The sequence below is a fragment of the Strongylocentrotus purpuratus genome, unplaced genomic scaffold (genome assembly GCF_000002235.5).
Source record: "Strongylocentrotus purpuratus isolate Spur 01 unplaced genomic scaffold, Spur_5.0 spur5_scaffold_2, whole genome shotgun sequence".
NCBI classification, from domain to species: Eukaryota; Metazoa; Echinodermata; class Echinoidea; order Camarodonta; family Strongylocentrotidae; genus Strongylocentrotus; species Strongylocentrotus purpuratus.
In genome coordinates, this window is record NW_022145605.1 from 5,403,675 (window position 1) to 5,420,802 (window position 17,128).

Consider the following 17,128-nt stretch of genomic DNA (forward strand, 5'->3'; position numbering starts at 1 on the left):
GTTAAGACATGTTCCCTGAAAAGCATGGCTCTTCAAATGCCTTCATATTCTAAATATGCATGTAACATCGTAAAAATCGGGGGGGGGGGGGGGGGGGGGGGCGGCTTTTTACGCAACGTGTTCATGTAGTCCCATATACATCTTTCTGTGCAAGTGTTTGTAACTTTACCAAGACTTGGCCACATTTCTTATCATTTTGATGATTCCAGAACCTTGCAATACAAATAAATTCTTGTATGCTAGATGATCAACCTTTTCTGGTCGATTCCACACCGTTTCTTTCATAATGCAATCGCATGACCAGAACTCAACTTCATCTTTAATGTTAGAGAAAAGTTTTTTATGTCATTTCATTTCCATGGAATTTCCAAAGCAACCTAACCTAAATGTGCAGGTTTGATTGATACATGTCTGGCTCACATACCATGATTTATACATGTACTATCTAATCTGTCTCTGTGTCTACTGCGCTATAAATGCCACCTCTCTATAGTGGCCATGTTTTGTATTCCTCGAGAAAGGAATGTGTATTGTAAAACCTGTTCAGAAAGACCATCTGTCTACAGTGGTCATTTTTCCCTTGGTTGACCTTAATATGTAGGTTTGACTGTATTTTGTCCTCAATATTTTTCTTCCTTTTAGGGTTGGCCCATTGCAGACACCTCCGCACCGTCCGAACCCATTTGTCTGGCTTGGTTCACCCAGTCATCATCTCCAACGAGTTGACAGAGAAGGCCTCTTCGGGGCTGACCTGCGAGAAGTGGGCGGAGCTCTGCACCATGGAGGAGGATATCGATGAGGGGGAGGTGATGAGGTTGATATATTTTGGCGGTATGGACCACGAGATTAGGAGAGAGGTGAGTTCTAAGCACTTGCTTACATTGTCTTCTCTGTATTGATAATGACCGGTCATTAGTAAACTCACGTCATAAAACAAATAAAACATATGACTATGAGATAAGGAGAGAGGTGAGTTCTTGCTTAGATTTTCTTCTCTGCTTGGTTTTATTGCATAAGGACTGTTCATACCTCTACATGTATGTGCCACCTGTCCATTCATAAGCTGCAAATGTAGCTGCTATTTTAAGGTTATTCTACCAGTAGTATAGTATTAATGACTGCTTTGAGAGAAATAGTTGTTTTATTACGCTCAAGGGAAGGTTAGAATTGTGCTATTCCCCGAGGCTTGCCGAGGGGAATAGCCCAATTCTAACCTTCCCGAGAGCGTATGAAAACAACTATTTCTCGAATATTAAAGCAGTCATTAATACTTTTATATGCCGAAAAAAAATAGACTAAAAAATTAAAAATTAAAAATATTTATCAATTTCGTCGAAGACGGGGTTCGAACTCTTGCGTACAACAAGAGGTGTACCTAAAACCAACGCTTAGACCACTCGGCTATGGCCCGCCGTTAACATGCTTGGCAGTTTTCTCCAATATATACATTAAAATGGATTGAAACCGGCTTCGCGTGTGATGAATGCTTCGCAAAAGCTCCATATACGGACTCTTCTTTTACTTTTGCAATGCATATTGGCACGAACTTAGATCAAGATCTATCCGCAGATGTTGTTTTTTTGTTTTTGGAAGTTTATTTTCGTCTTCATGTCAACAATGCAAGATAAAATTGTCGGTAAGATCGATCGAGATTCAATTGTATTGAAATTACCGACCAATCCTTCGCACACATACGGCATCCTCCATCGCTCAAACCATTTTTTAACATGTAAACCTATGGGGTAACCATGGACGCTGACCAACTTTTTTTAATAACCATGGTTATTAAAAATATTGAAATGTTTTATGCATGGTTACCGAGAATTTTACAGGAACAGTTGAAGTTTATGAATGCAATTCGACCAATCAGATGGCTGGATTTCTTAAGTGAGGTATATAATCGCAGATATAAACGTGTATAACCAAATAATATGGTATTTTGCCTCCTGCTGTTTCATGGCTATTTTGCAGCTTTTATACCTGCTGGGACATAATATAAATTTTGGTCACAAAAAACACTCAACAATTTGAATTTATACCAAGTAAGAATAAACTCTATATGCTGTCGTAGTGTTCTCACCATGGTGAACACGTCAGTATGATATTAGTTGTTTAACAGGTAGCGCGTCCATCAAAACAGGTACACACGTATTCACAAATTTGAGACATTTGTACCATCTACTGATCACCTACTGGCTCATACCTGGCAGATATCAACAGTGTGTGCAAAATACCTTACAACTTCAGCTTTGCAATGAAGCTGAGGTTTGAGTCCGAGTATTTGCCTCTCGGCTGAAATGTGCATTGCATGCTGGATGACCCAAATGTTGCTGATGAAATGGAATACCATATTGCTGCTGATGTGGAGATGAAAAGAGACACACAATACTGCATTATTGTGGAATTATGGTAGTACAGTATTATCTTACTCGTGAACAGTGATGAAGGAAAATTTTGCACTTCGTTGATCTGTAATTGTAAACATCACTTATTACGACAATGAGGAAAGATGCATGTTGTAGTATAGTTCCTTCCTTAAATGTTTGTCTCTGATTTAAGGTCTGGCTGTACCTACTAGGTCACTACAAGTTTAACTCGACAGAAGAGAGTGTGGTTTCTATCTCATATCTCTTTGTTTGGTTCAAATTGTGTTTAGGTCTAGCTTTACGAAGAGTGTAGCGCGGTTGATGAGGCTGTTTGTGCGACTTCTTTTTCAAATCTCTCATTTTGGTCTGTATTTGTTTTCAGGTCTGGCCATACCTACTGGGTCACTACAAGTTTAACTCAACAGAAGAGGAGCTTAGCGGCGTTGATGAGGGCGTCAGGTTGAATTACGAGCAGATCTTGGCTGAGTGGATGGCTGTTGAAGCTATCATAAGACAAAGAGATAAGGATAACCAGCAGGCAAAACTGTCATCGGAAAATAGTTCAGAGGGGCAGATACCACTCACAGGTAAGTAGGTGGGACTGAATGAAAAATCTTATTTCACGAGAAGTATGATTTGTCTGATCTGGGCCCCGTCTTACAAAGAGTTGATATCAATCGCAACTTATTTGTGATTGATATTAATCGTGACTATGTACATAAGAGATAGGAGGCTGAAAACTTGTGATCGATTGGATGACTGGTGATTGATTTGGATCAATCGCAACTCTTTGTAAGACAGGGCCCTGGCTATAAGAAGTTCAGGCTTGCAACATATGAATGTCATAGAAAAGATTTTCTCACTGATTTTCTTGGTGCTTACACTCAGATGTATGGGAATCGGTCTCTGGGAATTAAAGAATTCAGAAGGCAACTGGTTAAGATTCAAGAATGTCATAACATTTTTGACCATGTAAAGTGAAAAGGTTTATATCATGGGTGAGCTGTCGATCGAGCACCAGACAGGGTCAATATTTCAGCTTTAAGTGCAGATGAGGATCAGACTATGCGACTTATAAAAGGAAGCACATCTGATGGTAGACCTATAGAAACGAGGTGATGAATCTTGTCACTCAAATTTCATGTGTAGCCAGTCACTGGGAGAAGCCTTATGAATGCTATAGTGCAAGTGAACTATGCGTGACACATTATGCTGGTACAAAGTGTTACTTACTGGTATCCTTATTCTGCAGTGGAATTTACAGGTTTATTTGAGTCATGGGGATGAGTCAAAACAATGTGGGGATGGACTGATGGATGGACCTAGAATCCATTCTAGGTATTAAATGTTAATGGAAATTTCTAGTTAAATCAACATTTAAGAAAGAGAAAAAAAATGAAATTCTGCCTGCCATAAGAATGCAATATCAAATACAGTGTTTTATAGGATAAAAAAATATCTAGATTGTTTCACAGATGTGCTACTGAAAGCTCTTCATGATTATCTCATTACTGTATAAAACACCTTACTTGGATAGTCTTGTATTGAAATATGACAGTATTTAAATCAACTTTTCTCCTGTCTATTTAGGCCATGATCCTAGCTTGGACAGCGAGGTGTTCGAGATCGACGACGATAACGATGAGTATGTTGAGAGCGGAGAGGTGATCCAGGAGGTAGACCAGGCTGATCTCACCAAGGAGCAGCAGGACTTTGTGCAGAAGGAGGACTACGTGGTCCTAAGGTAGGCTAGTGAAGGGTGGAGGTCTGTGAGTTTAGGACAGGACTTTGTTTAGAAAGAGGACTACGTGGTCCTAAAATAGCTTAGTGGACTATTTAGGTCTGTGATTTTAGGACAGGACTTTGTTCAGAAGGAGGACTATGTGGTCCTAATATAGGTTAGTGGACTATTTAGGTCTGTGATTTAAGGACAGGACTTTGTTCAGAAGGAGGACTATGTGGTCCAAAGGTAGGCTTATGATGAATGGAGGTCTGTTAGTTAAGAACAGGACTTTGTATAGAAAGAGGACTGTGTTTAGAAAGAGACTATGTGGTCCTAAGGTAGGCTAGTAGACTATGTAGGTCTGTTAGTTAAGAACAGGACTATGTTCAGAAAAAGGACTGGTCAGAAAAAGGACTATGTGGTCCTAAGGTAGGCTAGTGAAGGATGGAGGTCTGTTAGTTAAGAACAGGAATATGTTCGGAAAAAGGACTGATCAGAAAAGGGACTATGTGGTCCTAAGGTAGGCTAGTGAAGGATGGAGGTCTGTTAGTTAAGAACAGGAATATTTTCAGAAAAAGGACTATGTGGTCCTAAGGTAGGTTAGTGGACTATGTAGGTCTGTGAGTTTAGGACAGGACTTTGTTTAGAAAGAGGACTTTGTGGTCCTAGAGTAGGTTGGCAGAGAATAAAGGTATATGAGAGCTGTTTGTTCTAAAGTTTCAAACAGGCATTATGTAGGAGAGGATCTATGTGGTCCTAAGGTAGATTCAGGTATAAAAAACATAAATATTTTAAAGACTGTTGGCTGGTCCTAAATAGATTTTAGACCAGGATTATTTTTTTCAGGATGATCACTAATTGTTCCTGAGTTAAGATAGAATGTATCTGTTTAGTCTAAATAAAAGTCAGACGTAGGTCAAAAGGACTATGCGGTCTAGTAGGACTATTTTGTCCCAAGGTAGGCTAGCAGAGCATAAAAGTCTCTAAGCACTGCTGTTCCTGGATAGAGTTTAGAACAGTATGTTGTACAGAGGGTGGACTTTTTAGACCTAAGGTAGACTAGCAGAATGTAGAGGTTTCTGAGTATGGTTGGTCCTAGTAAGACTCATAGAAGGAATTTTGTTTTTTTAAGAGAACTATGTAGTCCCCCATGTGAGACGGATCAAATGTGGGGTAGTCTTCAGGGCTGTGAAAATGATTGAGGTAATTACCTGAAAAATACTGGCCGGCTCAGTGCATTCTTTTGAATTCACATTTAGTCTCCTTGCCACAACTATGAATATCTTGCCTTATTCTATAACAAGTTTCTTTCTCATTTCATTTTCCTACAGTCGATGTAGGAGTCCGCGCCAGGACACGTTAGAGACAGAGACTGGGCGGAGCCTTGGTAGCGAGGTCAGCGGAGATGTGCCATGCGAGGTCAGTGGAGACGTGCCGTGTGAGGTCATCACCGGTGGTAAGATGTCACCTCCCGGCAGTGATGAAGGATTTGGAGATGCATCCAGTATCACGGACAGTACAAGCAGACACAGTTCAAGATTGGCATCGTCATCCTACTCATATGACTCTAGAGAGGTAATATTCTTGATGATATTGATAATGAAGATGATTGCTCCATTAGTCCAGAGGAAAAAGTGAGAAGCAATCATGAAAACAAATAAATAGAGTTTATATCGTTAGAAGGCACTGAATCACCCCCATCTAAGTAAACCTATACATCAGATATTCACGTTGTTCAGGATTAAAGAGCATGAGAGGGGGGAAATTACATCGAGGTCCACACAGAAGTTAACTCAGTTTTAACTTAACAGCTGGTCCCCTGTAAAGCAAGCACCTATTACCATGACTATAGCATTAGCAAAGTGGCCATACTTGGTTCTTAGAACATTCAAAGAATATCTATCAACTAGGCACCCATTTACTGCAGTTCTGTCAAGTGGGACTACATTTTTATAATAAGGAGTTGTTGAAGGTTTCTGGTATAGATAAGCAGTTTAATAGGCCCAATTGATTGGACGAAATCCATCATTTTCAAAACAAGGAATAAGAAAATTGTCCTGATATAGCAAATTTGTGTGTTTATAGGTATTAAGGGATATTGTAAGTTAAGCAAACATATTTCAGTAAATATGATATCAAAATAAGTAAATCACATCATGTAATCTTTTTTGCCAAGGTCATTCATGAAGGTCAAAACGGTGACATCTGCAGCGACGCAGAAGACATCGATGTCCTCAAGAAATCTCACATCAACGAAGCAGACGAGGAGGGGAGTGGACCTGAGGTCATCGCTAGGAACGGAGACGGAAAGGCCATCACCGTCGAGCTTGTCAACGGGAAGTCCCACGACGATGCGGAGGAGGATGAGAAGGCAGGAGAGGAAGGAAAGGAGGATGAGGAGGAAGAGGACGAGGATGGAGAGGGGACGGTCAGCTCTAGCAGGAGCAGTGCGGATCCAGTCCTAGGGATGAAGGGGCTCAACATACCGGATTCTTCCTGTCATCTCATGGCTGACATGGCAACCGCATCACCCGCATCCTCTAATGGAGGAGTCTACTCTGTGAGTACCTTTTAGGATCAAATTATCTGTAGATGGGTAGAGATGCCAACCAGATTTAGTATGATAATAAGAGTAAAATACAATAATATGATATCACCTCTTAAAATACGATTTTTCATCTTTAAAAAAAATATTAAAAAATAAACCTAAAACCCCATAAAAACAGCAGAATCCCATAGAAACATGTACAAGTAAACCCCCGCAACCTAAACAAAACAAAAACTTTGCTTTACAATTTTCTCATTAAATTTTAATGAAAGAACAAATATTTTATTTACTTGACCGTACTTGACCAGCAAAAAAAATTCTGAAATTTTAGTGGCACGGGGCCGACGGGCCAGTCTTAGTGTCGAGTTTTTCATGAAAATCTGATTTTTCTCTCCAAAATCTGATATTTTAGGATACTCGGTCTGTTTTTTTGTGTCAAGAGGTTGGCATCTCTGGATGGGTGTCAAAGAGATGGTATATTTATTAGATGAGAGAGTAGCCCTAGAACCAGGAATATGATTCCTCGCCCCAGTGTCCTTGGATAAAACAAACGAGTTACCAAATTCCTGAAATTTATCCTTTAATAAAAATTATAATGATGATGATAATCGGTCGTTGTATAGTGCATAACACATTATTTGATGTTACCATCACAACATGCTTTAGGATTTTTAGCTCAAGCAACTGGTCAGTCCACAGTGCATTCTAAGGAATAAATCCTGTCAGATACCAGTTTTACCCCAGGGTTAATTATGGCTACTGTAGATAGCATGCCTTATCTCTTAGTATGTGTTGCTTGACTTTTTCAGTTGTAAACAACTAACAAAAAATGAACACCAATTCATAATACAGATAATTCTACTCAAGTGGTGTGTGTGTATAGCTTTAACATTGCAAACTGTAAGATAATATATTTTTGTTTAATTATTCTCTTTGTGTTTTTTTTCTAAATACTTGTATTATTTTCTTCTCTAGAATGAGCTGCTTGATTCCTTCAGTCTCAACCTGCATCGCATTGACAAAGACGTCCAACGCTGCGATCGTAACTACCACTACTTTACCTCAACAAACCTAGAGAAGCTCCGTAACATCATGTGCACATATGTGTGGGAGCATCTAGAAGTGGGCTATGTCCAGGGCATGTGTGACCTCGTTGCTCCTCTTCTTGTCATTCTTGATGATGGTAAGTCTAATGTTAAACCCAACCAGAAACTCTTAGGAATGGTTTACAATGCCCATTTTCATGGAGAGAAGCTTTCATTGCAAAAGTTTAGTGTTGTGTCTGTTGTGATTCAGTCATTTTGTGGCATCAACTTTTAGGAATCTGAACTGCTCCCAAAATGTCTTGTTTTACAGTAACTCATTTCATCATTTATATGCTGTAGACCAAGACTGTGCTTCATAAAAATTATTAATACTAACTAGATCCAATCATTATATTTGATTAGCTGTGAGCAAATTTGTTATAGAAAGGTGACACTTGTTTAATAATTAATAAATAGTGTTATGAAACAGGGCCCAGGTAGGTGTATAGGCCTGATGTGGAGACTTTCTTCAAAACTTATTACATACATTCTCAAATGGACTTGGTGCAGTTGTGCCAACATAGCCTCTTGAGAAGTAAATGTGAATTTCATATCTGGTAATTGTAGGTTTATTAATGAAGTTTCCAGTAGTTGACAACACCTCCACTCACTCATATAATTCTTTACAACTTTCATCTTCAATTATTTAAACATATTTGTGGCTTTTTTCTGACTTGTTTTTCAATACAGATCTATCAATCAATCTTATTTACTGGGTGTAAGCCACAAATATGTTTAAACAATTGAAATTTCTCCCAGGAAGCATTACATTTATAAAAACTTTCGTCTGTCTGATCATGATTGCCCTTTTCATCTTTATGACAGAGGCGAAGTCTTACAGCTGTTTCTGTGAGCTGATGAAACGCATGTCAAAGAACTTCCCTCATGGTGGTGCTATGGACACGCATTTTGCAAACATGAGGTCCCTTATTCAGGTAAGAAACATTTCAATCAGAAAAAGTGATGTTGTCTGGTGTTTTAATAAAACTTTTTCTTAAACATGGTTAAAAACTACTTCCATGGTAGTACCATGGATACATACTTAACCGACCTGAGTGCCCAAAAGAACCTCCAAAACTAATGCCAGAGAGTTTCATACAATAAGTGCACTTTCTACATTGGTTTACGCATGTGGTTATTTAAATTCCTGGGTAGGAAATAGTTTTTCTGTTCACCTCTCAATTCTATGATTGTCAATGATACAAGGGGAAAACAATTCACATCAGATTAGATTTGTAATTATCATGCTATTTATCTTTACAAATGAAAGAAAACTAAAGAAAAGCTTTTTATGGCTTACCAAGACTATAAAGTTGGTTTCAGTGTTTGAATGTTTGACCTCATATTTTGTGTCCTCTTGGGTAAAGAGAAAACAACTTTGCTAAAGATGTTTGTCTCCTTACATTTCAGATCTTGGACTGTGAGATGTTTGAGCTGATGCATCAGAACGGTGACTACACTCACTTCTACTTCTGCTATCGATGGTTCCTACTAGACTTCAAGAGAGGTCAGTTCACTTATTATACAGACCGCTCTTATCTTCTTTTAATTCTTATTACCATGTTTGTATTGATGCTTGAAGAGATTGAGTAAAGGAAAGATGGAGATAGATGAATAGACAGACAGACAGATAGATAGATATAGAGATTATAGGGAGGAACACCTTGGGGCAGAGCAGGATAGTTTTATTGAGAGATAGTCAGGGGAGACATAAAAAAAATACAATGAAATAGAAAAATAGAGGGATGTGAAGAAAAAAAGATTAACAGGGATACAAAGAAGAATAGGGCTAGAATGTTTCTATCCAACCATAATTGGTTTTAGATATGACTGCAAGCTATACATATCTCTGTGTGAGGAACAGTATGAAATAATATGAAATAATAATACAAAATAATAATAATAATAATAATATATTTCCAAATTCTACGCAATCGTACATTTCAATTGTTGTAAATCCATTTACTTTCTTATATTATTCCACAATGTAAAAATGATATATATCCGTGTTTCAATCTGACTACGCCATTGTAAATTTGCTACTGTGTATTATATTTTCTATTGTATTTTGTTCATGTGCTCTATGTAATGCCGACAAACTGAATTTCCAAATGGACCAATAAAATTAATCTGAATCTGAATCTGAATTTTAAATTTGTTATTACTTTTTTCTTCAAACAACTCCACTAGACAATACTTTCCATTCTCTGAAATGCAAATTTGTTTTCATTACTCACCCTAACCTTTGACCTCATCTACTCTCTTCACAGAGTTGGTGTATGATGACACGTTTGCTGTATGGGAGACGATCTGGGCAGCCAAACACTGTGCTTCAGGTCAGATGGTCCTCTTCATAGCCCTAGCCCTGGTGGAGTACTACAGGGATATCATCCTGGATAACAACATGGACTTTACTGATATCATCAAGTTTTTCAACGGTAAGTGGCTCATCTGGTGATTTTTTAGTGTTTAAAGCGTCCTTATACAGTCAAACCTGCTTTAGTGACCACCTATATAGAAAGACCACATTTTTGTTCTCATTGAAACATGTACTACAGGAACCTGTTCATAAAGACCACCCGCCTATAAAAATGACTTATCTTGTCTCCCTTGGTTGGTCTTTATAGACAGGAGTGTACTATGTTTCTGAGAAAGATTGTGAAGCACTCTGTAAATGCAAGGTGAAGGCGCTATACCAAATACTGTGTGGATTGGCTGTGATAAATCGGACCTCTCTTCATAAAAGTGTTTGAACACTTGGCATGATTGTGATACTCGTCTTGCTTTGAGCAGGTGATATGTGATCTCTGGCAAAGTCCACCTTCTTTCCATCAATCTTGAGTTTGGACTGACATGTTGAACTCTTCAGTCTCTAAGCTGTCCAGACTCACCCGTTCCATTATTTCCTGTACCACGTGTACACTGTCATGCGTGATCAGACATTTGCAGCAGTGACCTTTTAGGTTATGCCTTTCTTTCGTCAGTGAAACAGGGTTATGTCGTGGGTTTGGGTTTGGATTGCGATAGATTTTTAAGGTTAGGTTTAGAGTTAAGATAAGGATGTAGGGAGAGGTATGATGTTGAGGTTGGGGTCGAAGTTAGTCAATTTGTGCTAGTAAGGCCAATTAGCGGTTCCTGTAGAGGAGGCGCAATGGCTTGGTCATAGGGCAGTGGGCTCATAACTGGGAGGCACCAGGCTCGAAATCAAGTAAATGCGCTCGTGCCCTTTTGTAAGGCTTTAATCCTCATTACCAAGTCCCTCAGAGATGATATACAGCCATCAGTCCCCTGGTTGTTTAATTACAAGCATACACATGCTTTCTGGGCAGTCAGGTAAAACAATCATCATCAATCATCATTAAACAGTAGAAGTTTCACGTCTAGTGTCATTAGGCATGTAATATTGTAAAAGGATATTGTGATAAGTGTGATTACTGTAGAACAATACTGTTGTTGCCATAGGTGTTTTTAGTTTTTTTATCGTTCACATTTCTTATGATATTTCGCCATCCATTCTTACAGAAATGGCTGAGCATCACGATGCCAAAGCTGTGCTGAAGATAGCCAGGGAGCTGGTACACCGAGTTCAGAGCCTCATTGAGAACCAGTGAATGGAGCTGGAATATGCTACAGAGAAATGATCACCAGTCTCAGTTCCCACCATGGTCATCATTAGCACTAGCAGCGCCATCCACCACCACCAATAGCAGCAGTCTCCTGGAGCCAGGATGGCAAGGGGTTTGAACCAGCATTATGTATTTTTGTTTTGATGTTGTCCTCTCCAAACAAACAACCAAATACTTGTCCAGACATCCCTGTTGTTGTTTTTGTCCATGATGTTTGTTTGTGTCTGTGCTAGTCTGAAATGCAAATTGAAAATGGTATCATAGTTGAATGAAATTGTAATCATTTTTAGTTCTTGGTACTTCTTGGTTCCACCATACAAATGGCAACCAATGCGTAGGGTGGCTATTGAATCACAAATCGGTCATTTGTTGTATTGGCCTCTGTTCATTTGTAAAATATTCATCAACTGTTCCTTTTTTTTTATCAAGGGAGGCTAAGTAAAAACAGGCAATGCAAATTCATTTGTTAAAGTTCCATTTAAGGTGTTGTGTTATTGAAATGATAGGAGGGGATTTAAAAAAAAATGTTTTTGACATGTGGTATAGCAACAGAGTCTGAGTAACAGAGAGATGCTGCAAAAAAATACTCCACATTGAGATCAGATCTTCAAGATGCACATTATTAACAAGGCAAGGAATGAAAGGACCTCTGTTAGTGTTTATATGCAGTACTGCAGAGGAGAGTCTTGCAAGAGAGTATCAGTGAATATAAATTATTATATGTTTAACAAGATGTGCGGTTTAACAGACCAAAAATAGGCATATTACCTAAATAGATCTGATGCAGGCTGCAAAAGCGGGAAGAGATAACGAGGGGAAAAAATATACACCATAATCGTCAACTTGTTGTATAGCGTTGACCCCGTGAGTATGATTGCATGTAACATGTGAAAGCAGTTGATTATGCTATAAGATGTGATAACATTCTTCAGCTTGAGATTTATTTATATTGTGTTTTGAAGTTGTGGCTTTGGAAAATAACAGATTCTTTGTTTATTATTTAATTTGAAATACGGTACTAGTTTCTCATGTTTAGCAATTGTGTACAAACTAATATGAAAGGGATAGTGTAAATTATTGAATGCAATGTATTCCATAATATAATTCCACTTGTATTTCATTAAGGGCATGTGCAATATGCTTGAGGGCAATATATTCTGTTACTTTCAAGTTAGAGTTTTTAATGAAACCTGGGTTTGTTTTGTTTTGTTCCATTTTGTTTGCCATATTAAAATAAATAAATATATATATATGAAAATAAACAAATAATTATTATAACAAAAATATATGACTGACTTGTATTCAGAGCCATTAATGTAATGGCTCTATTACATTTCCAAGATCATTTCATTCCACTTGGTTGACAGTATGATCGAAGTGTTTTCTATTTGGAGCTTTTCAGTGGCAAAGACATTAGTTATTGTAAGTAGGGAAAGATCTAGTCATCAACACATTCCTCATATGAATAGAAAATGAATGCATGTGTTTGCCATACACATATTTCATTCTCACATGCTCCAATTTTATATAACTTGAATTGTAATGAGCATTTGTATTTTAAGTGCAGATTTAAATGGAAAATCAATCAAATTTTAGTCTTATTATTCAGTGAAAGGAGAAAAGCAGTTACAGAGAGAGTATTGAAAGTGTGCATCAGCATATAGACCGGTTAAGGCTTTATTATGCTTGTCATTTCAGGCTTTGCCCTTGGTCGTTTTGTTTCAAAATCTCCCACAGTTGATCATTATTATTATTATTTATTTGACCAATCAGAAAACATCCAATGAGTATAATAATCAGATAATAGATTGAAATTTCATCATACGTGCAAACAGCTTGAGGAAAGTGGAGCGGAGAGAGAAAAGGATACAATCTGCTGGTCAGGGGTGACAAAAGCAATTGAAATTGCTATTACTCGAAAGCATGTCACCCATCAAAGGTCTTGTGCACTTCATAGAACCCTGAGTACATGTAGCTGAGGTGTATTGGCGAGATTGATATAAACACAGTGCAAACATTTAGTGCATTTGAACTCAGAGGGAATCAGTGGTAATCGCAGAATTGTAAGAATCACGATAGTTGAATGCTGTAATCTATGCTGCATTTCATTTTATTTTTCTATTTATAAATGCAATAGACCTGAGTGTGATCGGTTTCATTTATGCTAAAAGGAATATTTAAAGAGTTATTCCATTCAAAAGTTTGATTTGATTACCAACCTTATATCTTTACATTGCTTGTTGATGTAATAAGAGACACTCGTGTCCTGTGAATGAGGGATACATTCCTAGTTCTACCATTCTTTAAAAGTCAAAAATTCCATGGAAACAGCTTAAATATTCTAGTGTCAGAGTTTAATTCTCAGATTGTCATAACTGTCATTTATCCTAATCTTTTGCAGAACTGTTAATGTTTTCCATATATAGATCCCACATTCCATATTTGTATTCCAAAATTGTTTTATTTATATTTGCAGTTATTTTACAATCACTTGAGGAAATTATTTACCTGTAGCAAAATTTTGATCTCTTAAAAGTCTTTAAAAATGTGCATGGATACACATGTGCATCTCTATACCCTGAATTGATTGTGCATTTATTGTCAGTCTGTATAAACAGAAAACATGGATTTTGCACAGAGGTGGCTAAAAAAAAATCACAATTTCTCCCAAAAATGCTGCTTTGAACCAGCGATTGTAATTAGTGCACCTTTTGTTCTGCCACACTGAACTCATCTCAAAGACATGGAGCAGTTAATAGTTTGAACATATTTGTGGCTTACACCCATTAAATAAGATCGATTGATCGATCTGTAATTGAAAAACAAGTCAGAAAAAATCTTGGAACCAGCGGGATTTGAACCTGCCTTTCTCCCAGGAAGCATTACATTTATTTTTTTTTTTAAATTAAAAAATTAAAAAATGGAGCAGTTAGTTTGACTTTACCACTGTGTGAGAGCCACTGTCACTAATTGTGATGTTTGTTTCCTCAGTTTCTGGTAGTGTGAGATTAAGTATTTATAGGAAGCCTTGCCAGACATTCTGACTTTTTTTGCTAATGAATCTTACCAAGATGTGAACTCATTCTGAGGTGACCTTTCTCATTACTCTCCTTTCTTCGCAGAGACTCTCGAAACCTTTGAATGGTGTGAAAGAGGAATACCTCTCTCTCTCTCTCTCTCTCTCTCTCTCTCTCTCTCTCTATCTCTCTCTCTCTGTCTCACTCTCTCTGTTTTTTGCTCTCTCTCTCTCTCTTTTGCTCTCTCTTTCTATCTCTCTCTCTTTCTATCTCTCTCTGTCTCTCTCTCTCTCTCTCTCTCTCTCTTTCTATCTCTCTTTCTCTTTCTATCTCTCTCTCCCTCTCTCTCACACCCACTCTCACAGCAATGTTGCGATACATTTTATTCTGAATCGTTGATCGACTAAAGTTTGAAAATTCTCTTATTTTGTGAGGATTATTATCGAAATTGGATATAAGTTGTGAACTCTTTTTGAAAATCACTTAAAATGTAGAAGTGCAAACACATAATGCATATGTGGGGACTGTGTAAATAATGCTAGCAATACCAGATGTTCAATGATTATAGAATGATTATAATCTTTAGTTTAAATGTATGATTTATCAGATTCATTAATTATATTTAGCTTGCAATGGAACATATTTAAGACTTTATATTTTGTCTTGAAAAATAGTTGGTCTCAAAATTTACAGTTAGAAAAATGTTTCCCTGTATAGATATTTCACATTATACCTGACGAAAAAATTCTGTGATGAAATACATTTCACACGGGCCTCATGCGAATGAGAAAATTGCCATCAGTGGTAACATCTGACATCATGTTCTCTGTACAATAGTACTACGCATGATATTGCTCCTCTATACAATCCCCATTAACTCTTTACATGTATATGCCACACCAATGATCTCCCTGTGCCACATTATATTTATTATGGGATAGATATACCAAAGGATTACAGATGATTTAACTTTACCAATGCAAGATTAATCTAGACTGGTGTCTAAAGGGTTGTGCATGTATTAAATTGAGCTAATCAACACCAGGAATGGGTAAAGTTGCAAAGCCTTTGTATTCTTTTGTGGATTGGTGTCTATTGTTTTGTGCAAAATTGCACATGTGGCAAACCATCTCTGTAAAGAGAGACAAAGAAAGCACTCCGAGTGTTGAATCCTTGCCAACGATTTTCTTCCAATCTACATTTCTGCAGATATTGTTTTCCAAATTGTTCATAAATACATTCTGATTTCATTTTCAACAAGAGAGAGCTAGAACGTACTCTTATTATACAACAAGATTTCTGTCTCTAAGTTGAATTTCAAATAAGAGGAATTCCTTGAAGAGCTTCTTTATCCATAGAACATGCTGTAGTGCATGCATCAGGGTAATTTGATATGCTGTGTATTGTGAGTTCATATCATTTCCAGTCTACAGCTCATGTCGTCTGACATAGTTTCTTGACCGTATAGTGTCTTCATTTGAAAATTGTTTAATTGAAATCTCTGTCTGATTGTCTGTCTGTCTGTCTCTCTCTCTCTCTCTCTCTCTCTCTCTTTTTTTCGCTCTCTTTCTCTCTTTCTCTCCCTCCCTTTCTTTCCCTCTCCCTCTGTCTCACTCTGCTCATTTGTTTTTCTCTCTCTCTTTTTCTCTCTCTCTCTCTCTCTCTCTCTCTCTCTCTATCTCTCTCTTTATCTCTTTCTTTATCTCTCTTTCAGTCAATCTGTGTTCATTTTTTCTTCATTTTTGTCCAAAGTTCTTCTCTGTCAATGGTTATATGTTAATTTGCTTCTCTCCCTCTCTATCTCTCTCTCTCTCTTTCTCTTACTCTCTCTCTCTCTCTCTCTCTCCCTCTTTCTGTCTTTCCTTATTTTGCTCAATGCCGTTATGGAAAAGCATGGACCTACTACATGGGAAAAGCGAGTTTAGATTCTCTTTTCTCCTTATCACTAACACTAAAAAGGGGATAGATTAAATTGAATAGAACTCATGAATCAGAATTGAGCGAGCACGTTTTTAAGGCACCAATGGGAGAGCACGTTCACTGAAACATACCATCTTACCATGCTGTTTCATACCAAAAGTACTCACACGAGCATCTGTGTTTGTCACAAGTGGGCAATTATGTGTATTTTCTCCCGTCTTACATGCAGCATTAGACCCTTCCACGTGGTGATGCAAACACGTGTCAACTGTTTTCATGCGATGGAAATCTCAGGGGCTTTACCTCGAGAGAGGCATGATTATCATTACTGTGGGGCAGTTGAATCGGGACTGCTCAATATCCACTTAATCCAGAATAATTTTCCTTGCATGTTTTGTTGAAAATCCATTATGGAGCGAATATTAATCCGACTCACCCTGAATTATCTCTTTCTCTCTCTCTCTCTCTCTCTTCCTCCCTCCCTCTCTCTCTCTCTCTCTCTCTCTCTTCCTCCCTCCCTCTCTCTCTCTCTCTCTCTCTCTCAAAATCTCTGTCTGTCTCTCCCTCTCTTCCTCCCTCCCTCTCTCTCTCTCTTTATCTCTCTTTTTCTTTTCTACTCACTTCTCTCTGTCCATCTGTCTATCCCATTCTGCTACTTGCCTTGTGTCTATCTTCCTTTCTCCTCTTTTTTTTAACTTTCTTTCCCCTCTGTTCTCTACTCACTCCCCTTCCCCATTCATCTCTCCGTAATCCTTCCCTCTTCCTCTCTCTGCTTCTGTCTCTCATTTCTATTTACCCCCCCCCCCCCCCTCTCCCTCTAACTTCTTTACTTTTCTGGTTCAG

General features: G+C 37.9%; 1 protein-coding gene across 1 annotated transcript in view; it reads left to right on the forward strand.

The window, feature by feature from the left end:
• Positions 1-14,003, forward strand: part of LOC583524 (small G protein signaling modulator 2) — a 90,712-nt gene extending 76,709 nt beyond the window's left edge. Inside the window, exons 15-24 of the mRNA XM_030991489.1 lie at positions 643-857; positions 2,749-2,953; positions 3,957-4,110; positions 5,421-5,664; positions 6,266-6,649; positions 7,613-7,820; positions 8,548-8,657; positions 9,133-9,229; positions 9,993-10,160; positions 11,245-14,003. Coding sequence (XP_030847349.1) covers positions 643-857; positions 2,749-2,953; positions 3,957-4,110; positions 5,421-5,664; positions 6,266-6,649; positions 7,613-7,820; positions 8,548-8,657; positions 9,133-9,229; positions 9,993-10,160; positions 11,245-11,333 — 1,874 coding nt within the window. The 3' untranslated portion in view covers positions 11,334-14,003. The remainder of the gene's footprint in view (positions 1-642; positions 858-2,748; positions 2,954-3,956; positions 4,111-5,420; positions 5,665-6,265; positions 6,650-7,612; positions 7,821-8,547; positions 8,658-9,132; positions 9,230-9,992; positions 10,161-11,244) is intronic.
• The last annotated feature ends 3,125 nt before the right edge of the window (positions 14,004-17,128 follow it).